We start from the raw sequence: 13,869 nt of genomic DNA, 5'->3' as shown, positions 1-13,869 counted from the left end.
CCACTGATTGAGGATTGTAAAGGTTTTGTTACACCCACTTTGCACAAACAGATTTTGCCAATTTCAATGATTCATTAAGAAATCATTATTTGCTAAACTATTTGTCCAGAGGAAAGCTTTCAGAATGCGATCTACTTTATTCGTTCAATCTAATTACAAAAAGGTTTTGAAATATCATGTGATTAATGGACACAACTTTCCTTCCTTAATGTGCAATTTGCATTTTAGGGAATTCTACAAGAACTCAAATTCATTTGGACCATCTCTGACACCTCCCTCCCCTTTCTTGGTCACACCGTCTCCATCACAGGAGATAGACTATCGACTGACGTCTATTCCAAACCCGCTGACTCCCACAACTATCACAACAACACTTCTTCCCACCCTGCTTCCTTCAAAAACTCTATCCCCAACTCCCAGTTCCTCTGTCTACACTGCATCTGCGCCCAAGATGAGGTCTTCCATACTAGGACATCTGAGATGTCCTAATTCTTTAGGGAATGGGGGTTCTCTCTTCCATCCTAAATGAGGCTCTCACACGTGTCTTCCCCACAGCTCTGACTTTGCTCCCCCCCCCCCGCGTCACAATAGGAACTGTTCCCCTCGTCCTTATCTTTCACCCCATCAGCTGTCGCATTCAACACATAATTCTCTGAAATTTTCGCCACGTTCAACGGGATCCCACCATGTCACATCTTCCCAACTCCACCCCTTTCCGCCTTCGGCAGATACCGTTCCCTCCGCAACTCCCTGGTAAACTCATCCCTTCCCATCCAAACCACCCCATCCCTAGGTACCTTCCCCTGCAACCGCAGGAGATGCAACACCTATACCTCCTTCCTTAACTCTGTCCAGGGACCACAATAGCCCTTTCAGGTTAGGTTATTGGATCACTTGCACCTACTCCAACCTCATCCATTGTATCCGTCGTTCAAGATGTGGACTCTTTTATATATCGGCGAGACCAAATGTAGATTGGCGATCATTTCGCTGAACACCTTTGCTCAGCCCGCCTGGACCTACCTGATCTCCCAGTTGCCAAACACTTTATTTGCCCCTCCCATTCCCACACTGACCTTTCTGTCCTAGGCCTCCTCCATTGTCAGAGTGATTCTAAACGCAAGTTGGAGGAACAGCATCTCATATTTCGCTTGGGCAGCTTACAACCCAGTGGTATGAATATTGATTTCTCTAACTTCAAGTAATCCCTGCATTCCTTCTCTCTCCATCCCTCCCCCACCCAAGTCACACCAACTTCTCGTTCTCACCTAGCAAACAGCCAACAATGGCCCGTTTCCTTTATCATCGTTACTTTTTTGCTTATCTTTCATTCATTTGTTCTATATCTCCCTACATCACTGCCTATATCTCTCGTTTCCCTTTCCCCTGACTAGTCTGAAGAAGGGTCTCGACCCAAAACATCACCCATTCCTTCTCTCCAGAAATGCTGCCTGTCCCGCTGATTAACTCCAGCATTTTGTGTCTATCTTCTACAAACTGCACGCTCAGCATGCACATGTTGGAAATTCCAGTCCACAGATATGGTTAAAGAATTTTAACCAGAACCTAGTTTTTGAAATAGACCAAGATGTTGAGGTTAAGGCTTTAAAATAAGTTATTCACTATCGCATTGCCTACATTTCATTAGGATTTTTGTGGGAATGGGGAATTAGGAAAAAGCTAGTATTATTTTTCAATTGGACAGATAACTGATTTAAAAAAATTAAAAAAAAAAAAAAAATTGTAATATTTTTCACTTTTTTCATCAATTATAATTGGTAGGCATAACAGCAGTTAACATTAACGGAAGGAGGTGTGCTCAAGATTTTGTAGTACATCGTGAGGTCTCAGATCTGAAGTTGTCTAACTTCATGATGAAAGTTGAAGTTACCTGATATCCGGAGTTGTCTAACTTCTGGTTTATTTATCCTCATTCTTTTTATGTTCTTTATGTCAAGGAAGTGTGTTTTCTTAGTGACCTACTTTCTGTAAGCCTATTTGCACATGTTTGTATGTTTAAGTTATTAAAATGCTTTTCCCCCCCCCTTCTGTTTTATCAAAGGTTTTTCCCATTCAGCATTCACATTTGGTATAGAGAGTCACATCAGCCAGTCTAATATTAACGGAGCTCTGGTGCCACCAGCAGCTCTCATCTCCATCATACAGAAAGGTTTGCAATATGTGGAAGCAGAAGTCAGTATCAACGAGGTTAGTATCTTGCATACTTCAGAGAACATTACTGGGGTTAAAGTTTGCATAGGTTGTAAATCCGGGCATACCTTAATGTAATTGTTATTTCTGAATATATTTTATTCTTTCTGAACATGTTCATGCAAATTAACATAATTTATCTCATAGATATATTTTGGCTTAAACTTTGCATAAACGTGAAATTAAATGTAACTGACTTGGAGCATAACAAATGAAAGAGATGCACTGGTATAGATAAGACTTCTAGATGCGTGCGTGTGTGTGTGCAAGTGCTGTTGGAAATAGACAATATAAATCTTATTTATGGGGGGGGGGGAAGGGGGGGCGTTAGTTAACTGTTTTGGATTATCTTTCCATAATTAAAGAAATGGGTGTTGTTACTCGATCCAACTAGATTTTGTGACAAATTCTGTTCACTCTTTATGTTATACCTACTGATCTACACCAGGAATATGGTTTTGTGCAGGTAGATAAGAGATGGTCTTTTCATCATGATATTTTGGGCCGAACGACCTGTTCTATGTTCTATTATTGCATCATAATATAACCCAAAACTTAAGCTTGATTCAAAAAAGCAATTGGTTTTTGCCCAAATACCTTGATTTTATTCATTTTGTTATCTCAAAACTCCATTAGCAGCTTTTTTTCTCATTTATTTTGAATAATTTAACTTTTTTATCATCATGGTAAATGTTAGGTTTTGGGGGGAAAATGAAAGTCAATGTTAATTAAGATTTTTCTGTCCAAATGTTCAGAGCTGAAGGTAAATACGTCACTATAACTCTTGACTGGAACAATGAGACCTAACTGGTTACTTTAATAGACCAAAATATCCCAAAACATCTAATTGAAGCATACTCAAACAAAAAATAGAAGATATACATTAGGAAATACTAGTGCAAATAAAGCTGAAACTGCCAAAGAAGGTTTAAGGGGCATCTTAAAGGAAGGAGAAATTGAAAGGTTTTAATTTGGGTTTGCATAAGAGCCAATAACATGAAATGATGGTGTCAGCAGTGTACTTAATAGCAGTAGGATCATCAACATCTATTTGTAACCAAAATATCTGATTTCCGTTTTAAAGCAGAATTGCTGAAATGTAATTTTTAATGTTAAGCAAATACAACAATGTCATTATTCTGAGCCATAGCTTTCTGCTCTAGGATGGCACACTATTTGATGGGAGGCCAATTGAGTCCCTTTCTTTAATTGATGCTGTTATGCCTGATGTGGTGCAGACAAGGCAGCAAGCTTACAGGGACAAATTGCAGCAGCAACAGGCAGCTGCTGTAGCTGCTGCCGCCGCCGCCGCCACTGCTGCGGTCAATCAACAGGGAGCAACGAAGAATGGGGAGAACACCGCAAACGGAGAAGAAAATGGAGGGCACACGGTTACAAGTAAGTATAAATAGGAATAAAATCTACTCTCCATGCAATACCATCATTGAATCTTTATGAGATTTCTTGGAATTTAATGTAAATAAAGAGTACACTTTGAATGAAAGTTTAGTGTAGTAAACGTTACAGCATGGAGACAGGCCCTTGGTCCCATGTTGACCGTTGACCACCTGTTCACACTAGTTCTATGTTATTCCACTTCTGCACCCTCTCCCAACACACTTGGGGCAATTTACAAGTAACCTACAAAGCAGCATGTCTTGGGAATATGGGAGGAAACCGGAGCACCCAGTGGAAACCCACATGATTACTGTTCAATGCACAAGGGTAATTTTGAAGCTTGAGGCAGCACAAAAGCAAACTGGCATTTTGTATCCAAAACCTGACTGCTGCTGTTCCTGCAGGGCGGCGTGACATGAACATTTCCATATATTTTTACAGGTTTTGCATTGAGATTGTGCTAACTCCACACTGATGACATCTTAGTTCAGGATCAAAGCTGAATTGATGAGATTGCGAGGCAGTAGCACCATCATCTGCACTACTTTGCTCTCTCTTTTCACTGTCTTGCTTATCAGGAATCTACCTCAAAAGCCTCAGTTTTCACCAGTGTTTGAAGAAGAGATTCGTGAGATTGTCTCAAATTGTGCATTAAATGAGTGGCTTCTTTGTTGAGATAGTGATCTCTAATTCTAGGAAGTTGCAGACGCAGGTACAATGATGACATTTAAAAGAAGCGTAGACAGATACGTAAATAGGAAATGATTAGAGGGATATCAACCAAACGTAGGCAGGCGTGACTAGCTCAGTAGAAAAATCTGGTCAGCATGGCTGAGGGGCTGAAGGTGGTTTCCAACTCTAGATTTGTCCCTAAGAAGAAATATCCTCTTGACATACCCCCTAGTCAATACACCTTGGGACCTTTCGCACGAGTACATTATGTGTGGGTTTCATTGCTAATAAATTAGCATGTATTAATTCAGATACTTCTATTAGAATATTTTTAAGTACAGTAAACCCTTGTTACCGTGGACTATTGTGGGAGTGGGGGGATGGGGGGTGGGGGTAGGGAAGGGAATGGTGTCTGTCATTGCCGATTATCGTCTAGAACTGAGTATAGTTTTGACCCCCTATTGCCATCACTGCCTCGGTGCCGGGTCGGAATCCGAGAGCCCAGCACATACCTTGTCCAGCGCAGGTGGGGAACAGCGATGACCACTGCCTCTGCTGCCGATTCAGAGATTGACAGCAAAATGGGAGGTTGGGCACGGCACGCAGTGTGGAAACCCTGTCCCGCTGCAAGTGATGTTCCCACCATCAACTTGGAGTCTGGAGTTCAGGGTGAAAGGACCTTAACCTTAAGCATTAACTCTGCTTCTCCTGCCAAAGACATTAAGCTGCTGGGTGTACATAGTTCTTAACAGCCAAAAATATATCTTTGTTAATGCAAGCTAAAAATACTGTTTGTTTAACAGAGTTAAGTGACGATCGATGCAATTGTTTGTCAATTTCAATGCCAAGTCAATTTCAATGCATTGTCAATTTTAATAGCCTCCACAGTGTAACTAGCAACCTGTGTTATATAGATAATCAAAACCCTTTTGAAGAGGTCTGTAATAAAGAGGGTTTACTGTATTTAAACTTTTTGACTGAATGTTTGGAGCTTTGGAATGCAGCCACTGTTTTAACAAAACCGAGGTTCCCATTAGTTCAATTGGTTACCATTTCATACATTGAGCAATGTGTGCCAAAGATATTCTCTCTAAAAATTTTTTTGCATCAACTTTCTAGCCATTTCTTTGTTTAGTAGTAACTTAACATTTGTAAATTATTTTATTTTTTAAAACAAACAGATAACCATGCAGATATGATGGAAGTTGATGTAGACGTGGATATTCCATCCAATAAAGCGATGGTATTACGTGGCCATGAGTCAGAAGTTTTCATTTGTGCTTGGAATCCAGTCAGCGACCTCTTGGCGTCTGGGTAAGCTGTTTCCGCCAATAGCAACCACAATATAAAATACTATCCGGTAAAATCATTTGGCCAATTAAAAAAAAATTGATGCAGTTTGATTAAATAAGCTGACTGATCTATTGTCAGCCATCTTAACGTGCATCTAATTTCATAAAATACTTAGGTTATTAACTGATCTTTGTATTATTAAAAAATAATTATTCATTGAACTTACCCAAAACATGAAGTATTCAGCAGAGATTTGTGACCTAAGTTTTAAAATTCATTTGTAACTTTAATCCTTCAGGTCAGGAGATTCAACAGCACGTATTTGGAACCTTAGCGAAAACAGTAGTGGTGGTCCCACTCAGCTGGTACTCAGACATTGCATAAGGGAAGGCGGTCAAGATGTGCCAAGCAACAAAGATGTCACGTCGTTAGACTGGAATGTAAGTAATGAATCTATCAAAATCGGTACTAAATGCAATGTGTACAAGATTTGACAATTGCTAACATTTTAGTTATATTTAATTTGATCCTTGAAAATATCTACAAATGCTCATTGCAACATTTGTGCACATTAGTTTCTGTAATACATAATCCAGGTCTTTATCACAAAGAGCAATATGGACTTCAGTCTGGCATTTGCCAAGGTCCCACTTGGAGGGTTAAGGTCCATTGGATTCAAGGCCTGCTTGCTAATTGAATCCAAAATCAGCTTGGTGATTGGAGACAGAGTAGAGGATAGCGGTGGAAAGATGCCATTCCTTAAGTCTTGACCGGTGGTGTACTGCAGGGATCGGTGCTGGGGTCCTCGTTTGGGATGTATATCACCAACATGGATTGAATGTAGGCAGAACGAGTAGTAAGTTTACCAATGACACAAATATCATGTTGTGACTGTCTATGACACAGCAGGATGTAGATCAGATATAAAGTTGGCACAGCATTAATAAATAAAATTTGATCCTGACAATGCACGATGATGTATCTTGGGTAGACAAATAAGGCTAAGATGCTCGGGTGCTAAGAATGTAGATGAAGTGGCGAATGACCTGCTTATCTTCGTAGAGAGAGACATAGTATAAAAGTTGGGATGTCATGTTGCGGCTTTACAAAATGCTGGCTGGAGTGCACGGAGTAACGTGTGCAGCTTTGATCACTATAGCAAGCACATAGATTATGTGTTGGTCTTGCGAACACCAACTTGTAAAATTGACGAAGGATTGAATTGAACATATCACAGTTAATTGTAGCTCAGCTGCTTGCTGCATGTGTACACATTTCCTAGTTTTGTTGATTGGAATTCTTGTTGATCTCCATTGCCATAGAGTGAAGGCACACTTCTGGCCACAGGCTCGTATGATGGATTTGCAAGAATATGGACAAAAGATGGTGAGTAAACTGCATTTACTTGTTCAAGATTCATTTGATCCAATTCCTGTCCCCATTCCCTCCCTTGCATTAAACCATCTACTGATGTCTGAGATGTTCATATTGGTGAGTGTCAAATGAGAGGGAGACTCTGTGCCGGCTCTCAGAGCATTCCGGGCCTTCACATCCCCATTTGTTTCCTTCGGGTGTTGTCTAATAAGGGAGGACATTAATATTGTGAGCTGATTCACGAAAAAGGTACAAAAGCAGTCCAAATACTTGCAATATTGTTGTTGTTTTCATGTCCAGTGTGGAACCTCTTTCTCTTTAAGACCTGCTGCAATTCTATCTTTGACTATTGGGTTATACTATGGAAAAGCCCATGACCCATGCGAGTTTGATCTCATCTGCCATCATTGGCCATTTAATCTGGATTGGTAATTACTCCATACTTTGACCAGAGTATGTAGTTATCCAGTCTTCATTGGGTTTAGGGTTATCATTGTCGCATGTACTGCGGTACAGTGAAAAGCTGTATTATTGTTGCATGTACTGAAGTCAAAAACAGACAATACTATACATGGGTTCAATCAAGCAAAATACAAGTACAAATGCAGAATATAATTTTCCAACATTTTAACATAACAGTTCCAGAGAAAAAAATCAAATTTTCCCCACTGAGGAAGGTTGGAATATTGGGACTGCACCCTGGCTTATGTAAGGATCGGTCAGAAGTCTGATAACCAAGGAGAAGAAGCATTCTTGACTCTGGTGGCCATTTCTTTCAAGCTTCTGGAGACAAAAGACTTTGCTTCTTTCTCTTAACTTTAGGAAAAGTGGCAGGCGATGGTGTTCCCATTTGTCTGTTCCCCATGTCCTTTGGGATCTTGCACTGTTTAAGAAGGGCTATTAAAAGAAACTTTGCGTTGTCTATACAGAGCATCTTGTATATTGTACCGTCAAGGGGGCACTGATGTTGGAGGGAGTGCCTGTTAACCTTTTGATTTAGACTCCTTGCCTGGACGGTGTCGAGCTGCACAAATATTGTTGCGCTGCATACGTCTAGATTATATTTCACCGTGTGCTCTCTTGTGCATTAGAGATGATGTAAGGGATGTGGGGAGCCATTAGCTATCCACAAAATGCTCTGCTGGCCAACAATAACTCGGAGAGTTTTGAAGGTGTACGTTTGGAAAGAGATGAGGAGGAATTTCTTTAGTCAGAGGGTGGTGAATCTGTGGAATTCTTTGCCACAGAAGGCTATGGAGGCAAAGTCAGTGGATATATTTAAGGCAGATATAGATAGATTCTTGATTAGTATGGGTGCCAGAGGTTTATGGGAAGGCAGGAGCATGCACGGAAATCGCTATCAAAGTATGGGGAGGACAGCAGGCACACAATTTCTTGGCGGCAGAGCACGCATCCGCACACTCGCGCACACACACGCGAGGCTTCGGAGGCTCAATCCAGTGCTAAATGCAGCTCAACTCTGCCTGTCTCGCCGGGTTAACCTACAGCCCTGCCTGGACTGATGGGACACCAGCCTGGAGTCGTGGAGCTAGCGCTGCCTCTCCGCGCTGGCTGTAAACTTGGGCCATATTTCCCGTAGGTCCAGGCAGGGCTGTAGGTTAACCTGGCGGGACAGGCAGAGTTGAGCTGGGTTTAGCGCTGCTTCTCTGCGCTGGCTGTGGGCCTGGGGGCACAGCTCCCGTCTGACTCCCGATGTCTCTGGCCGCCCCCGGGGGGGGGCACCCGGGTGGGGACGGGGATGGTCCAGTGGGGGTTCGGCAGCGATTGCAGCGCCGGAGAGCCGGGATCAATCCTGGCTGCGGATGAGGCGCAGGTCTGTGTCCAGGGCTGCCGAGAGTGTTTTGGCAGGTCTCCCTCCTCCAATCACCGCGTTCTATCCTCAGTCCCACCCCCCCCCCCACTTCCGCCTCTGACCGACACCTCTCTCCTCCAATCATCGCACTGAATTACCATGTCCCGCCCCCATTGCCTGTTGATTGACGTCTCTCTCGTCCAATCTGCGCCCTCGTTCAGCGGTCCCACCTCCACAGTCTCGGGGAAAGCGGCGATTTTACCGGGATTTAAAATCCAGATTACCAAAAAGTTGGGGGGAATCGTCCCCCACCTCTCAATTTTTGATGTGTAGTAAATTGTGTGCCCACGCCTGAATGTTATCAATATATTTTTGCATGAGGTGTATGTACTGCTTCACTGTAAATGGTAACGAACATTGTGTAATCATTGGTCTGCTTCCATTCTTAATAATAACTTTTTCTTTTTTCTCAAGGTAATCTTGCTAGTACCTTAGGCCAACATAAAGGACCTATATTTGCATTAAAATGGAACAAGAAAGGAAATTTTATCCTTAGTGCGGGAGTGGACAAGGTAAGATTCTAAAGCATGTTCATGACTTAAGTGCAAGTGGATGTGGAGAGGATGTTTCCACTAGTGGTAGTGTCTAGGAACCGCGGAGGACAGCCTCCAATTAAAAGGATATTCCTTTATAATGGGATGAGCAGGAATTTATTCAGCCAGAGGATGATGAAACTGGAATTCGTTGCCACAGATAGCTGTGGAGGCCGGATCATTGGGTATCTTTAAAGTGGAGATGGGTAACTTCTTGATTAGTAAGGGTGTCAAGGGATACGGGAGAAGGCAGAAGAACGGGGTTGAGAGGGAAAAGTATATCAGCCACGATCGAATGGTGGAGCAGACTTGATGGGCCAAATGAGCTAATTCTGCTATGTCTTATGATACGTCATTTCAAGTGCATATTTAGAGATACATGATGTTCGGGGTATTAATACGGATACACAACTTGTGAGGCCCAGATGTTTCTTACTGGTCTTCACAAGAGCATTGGATATGCCTGAATGGACTGGGTAAACTGCTGATCTCATTGGCCTGCAAGTGCAGATCACTGTTGCATTGCTGAATTAAGCTGTTTAATTTTATGTCAGTAAACTCCAGTATATATAAGAAGAACCCAATTATATATGGTACAATAAGAATTTGGAAACAAATAAAATTATCTTTAAAATTAAGAAATTTATCATTGTTAATGCCAATAGCGAATAACCCTTTATTTAAACCATCTCTTATTGATAAGACATATAACCAATGGGAAAGTCTCGGAATTAGAAGGATCGGGGATATGTACGAAATGGGAAACCTACTATCATTCCAACAATTACAATTAAAATTTAAACTGAAAAACAACCAATATTTTAAATATCTTCAGATTTGCGATTTCATGAAAAAATATATACAAGGATATCAAAAAATAACTCCTGAATTATTGGAAGAAGCAATGAATATTGAAGCTGACTCACAAAAATTAATAACATATCTATATAATAGTATTTTAAATATAGACCTACCATTGACAGAGATACTTAGAGAAGAGTGGGAACGGGAACTAATGATAAAAATTACGAAGGTTACATGGGAAAAGTACTTGATATATATTCACAAATGTTCGATTAATGTAAGACATAATCTAATTCAATTTAAAATTTTACATAGATTATATTATTCAAAAACAAGATTGAACAAATTTTATCCAAATATATCCGCCATTTGTGATAAATTTCTATCCCAAAATGCAACTATAACACACTCCTTAGTTTCCTGCATAAAACTTTATAGATTTTGGAGTGATATTTTCGAAATATTTACAAAATTATTTAAGATAAGAATGGAACCTAATACTGAAATGATTATATTTGGCGTAATGGAAGATGGGAATAAATTGAACACATCTCAAAATTTATTTTTTAACTATGGTTTAATAATAGCAAAAAAATCAATACCTAAATTTTGGAAAAATACATCAATACCAACGCTTAAAATGTGGATTGCAAGTATGTTGGACACCGCACATCTTGAGGAAATGCGATTCCTCCTAATGGATAAATCAGACCAATTCATAACGAGTTGGTCTCCATTTGTTGTCTTTTTGGAATCATATGGTGCAACACAATTGTAAAAAATAACTGTTTCAGGACCGGACGAGGGTTGGTCAAGATTATAAACAATGATCTTACTTTTTTTTTTTTTAATGTTTTATTCTCTTTTTTCTATTTTCTTTTTCTCAACTTTCTTCACTCATTCGTCTTTTTTCTTTTTCTTCACACACTATATATCTCACGTCTTTCTATCCTTTAGTATCTAATCTCTTTTTCTTATTCTAATCTTTCTTTAATATATTAAAAAAAAGAAGCTGTACATAAAATGTATTATGAAAATATATATTAGGCACTTTGGTGCTATATGATTGTACTTGCTTCTAATAAAATCTTAAAAATAAATAAATAAATAAAATAAAAATCTCCAGTAACAATTGTGCCACTAACTTGTCTGTCACTGGGCTAAATTTAGAAAACACACCTGCAAATTGACATAATTTAGGCCTACATGGTGAATGTATGCACACTATGTTTGGTGAAACAAAAGGTGTAAGATCTCACGTGATCAGTGGCTTGAAACAGAAACTCGCACGAATGATTGTGGTTTATTTGAGGTGAGGAAATCAACGGTGGCGTAGCAGTAGCGTTGCTGCCTCACAGCACCAGAGACCTGGGTTTGATCCTGACTACGGGTGCTGCCTGTACAGAGTTTGTACGTCCACCCTGTGACCCGCGTGGGTTTTCTCCGGGTGCTCCGGTTCCTCCCTCACTCCAAAGGCGTAAAAATTGTAATTTGTCCCTAGTGTTTAGGACAGTGTTAGTGTGCGGTGATCACTGATCAGCACAGACTCGGTGGGCCGACAGGCCTGTTTCCGTGCAGCATCTCTAAACTAAACTAAACTAAACAAATCAAAATCAAAACAATTTCACATTGAGCACAGGAGGGTGGGGGATTTTTCAAGCCTTAAATATTTTTCTCATGGCATTTTCTATCTGAGCCTTAATGAACATTAACTTTCTGAATTAGCAGCATAAATTTAACATTAACTTAATTTTGTATTTTTCCAATAAAGGTTGGAGGTTGTAGCTGGCCATAACTCCACTAATTTTGAGTTCTGGCAAAAAATAACTTTATATTTGAAGCTTCAGATTCCACGGGCACTAGAACAACATGAATATTGTTTCAATTTATAGTTATGAAAAGGTGACATTTTCATGAACTGATCTTGAATCTATCAAAAATGATTCAGTGTAAAATAGACACGAGTGTATTTGGCTGAGTTCAACTTGGAGAGGAGTCAAGATGAGAAAACAAGAGGATTTTGTTTTAAAAGTGGAAATAAACAATGCCAATTTTGAAATATTCTTTGTAAATTGCTGAATTTCGTAAAATAGTAGATACAATAAATTCCACGATGAAGAGTTTGTAACTAACTCAGTCTGCTGTTGTGCCTTGAGGGCGTAAAAGATGAATTTAAAAGATGAACACTGAATCTGAAGGTGAACCAGTCATTAATAAACTAAAATTTGTGCCTTATGCTGGTGACTTGATAAGTGTGATTTTACAATAAAATGTACTCCTCTCAAGTGCCCTTAAAAGTGATTTGGATTCACAGTCTGGCCCTCTCAATAAGAAAAAGTCCCAAACATCTCTGGACTAATACTTGAATTCTGATGTTTACAGACAACAATTATTTGGGATGCTCATACTGGAGAGGCCAAACAGCAGTTTCCTTTTCACTCTGGTAAGCACAGAATATTTGTCATAGCTACTTAATCCTTTCCCCCCGATGAGTGGTTTCATTTCTAGCTGTTTAATGGAGTGCTAGGGATGATTATTACCTTTTGTTGATGACAACAATCCAATGAAGACAAATTGAAGGACTAAATAACCAACATTGCACATGGTCTCAAGTTACATACTTTGTCTTTCAAAAAGTGAAAGGTCTATGAAGTTCCTGGACTTTATATCTAATGGTTACATGACTAGGAGCAATTATGATTTTTGGAACTTTAAGAGGTTAAAAAGTCAGTGAATTATTCTGTAATTGAAAATTCAGACGCACAAAGTGAAACAGAGAGTAGGTCAATTTATACAGGCATTCGGCAGGTTAATTAAGGCATCGCATGTCGGGGCTGTAAGTGGCCGGGGAGGCGGTCGCTGCAAGCCGGGGGTGGTGTTGGCAGGTCTGCCCGCTATAACCGAAACCCGTCATAAAGCGGTCCGTTATAACAGAGGTTTACTGTGTGTAAAATTTTGAGATGCACGGACAGGGTAGATAGCCAGTGGCCTTTTCCGAGGCAAGAAATATCACATTCTGGAAGACATAGATTTAAGGTGAGATGGGAAAAGTTTAAAGGAGAATTACATTATACAGAAAATGGTGGGAGTCTGAAACACGCTACCAAAATAAGTAATGGAAGCAGATACGATAGCAATGTTTGAGAGGAATTTAGACAGACATGATCAGGCAGGAAATTGACTCATATTGACCATGTGTAGGCACATGGGCCTTTCAAATTGGCATCATAGTCGGCACTAACACAAGGGCCAAAGGTCTTGATGTGTTATGTTCTAAAATGCAGAGGAGTTGGCCCCTAATCAAAACTATTATTATAGTAGATTTGTGTGAATTTCTACAGCAGTTACTGCAGACTGTTGGTAAATTAGTTTGATATAAATTAGTTTGATTATTTCCCAACACATATTTGACCTGGTTGTTAATTTTAATTTTGCCGTTACATTGTAACAGTTGCAATACAGATGTGTATCCAGAAGCATTGGTTAATTACTGTCCGGTATGGGAGAGTTTCACTTATTGATCATCGTTTTCCCAGCAAGATGAGGGTAAATGGTGTGGTGGTGATCAATTCTGCCCAAGAGGTTTGGTAATGAATGTTGGACTCAGCTAAAGTAATGGGGAATGTAACGTGGTTTTTCATCAGTGTGTGAGCTAGACGTGAGGCTGTTCTTGGAAGCAGAACTAGCGGATGTATCTTTTAATTTTTAACT

The 13,869-nt window shown here is 40.1% G+C and overlaps 1 protein-coding gene across 4 annotated transcripts in view; it reads left to right on the top strand.

Moving 5' to 3' along the window:
- Positions 1–13,869, top strand: part of tbl1xr1 (TBL1X receptor 1) — a 101,314-nt gene that overhangs the window by 71,632 nt on the left and 15,813 nt on the right. For 3 of the 4 annotated variants that reach the window (XM_033031274.1, XM_033031276.1, XM_033031275.1), the window contains 7 exons: positions 2,063–2,208; positions 3,375–3,609; positions 5,463–5,595; positions 5,873–6,014; positions 6,897–6,960; positions 9,236–9,333; positions 12,541–12,601. In XM_033031274.1, coding sequence (XP_032887165.1) covers positions 2,063–2,208; positions 3,375–3,609; positions 5,463–5,595; positions 5,873–6,014; positions 6,897–6,960; positions 9,236–9,333; positions 12,541–12,601 — 879 coding nt within the window. The remainder of the gene's footprint in view (positions 1–2,062; positions 2,209–3,374; positions 3,610–5,462; positions 5,596–5,872; positions 6,015–6,896; positions 6,961–9,235; positions 9,334–12,540; positions 12,602–13,869) is intronic. The other variant, XM_033031277.1, reaches the window with a different exon arrangement.

This window comes from Amblyraja radiata, chromosome 13 (assembly GCF_010909765.2).
Source record: "Amblyraja radiata isolate CabotCenter1 chromosome 13, sAmbRad1.1.pri, whole genome shotgun sequence".
NCBI lineage: Eukaryota > Metazoa > Chordata > Chondrichthyes > Rajiformes > Rajidae > Amblyraja > Amblyraja radiata.
This window is presented reverse-complemented; position numbering and strand designations above follow the sequence as displayed.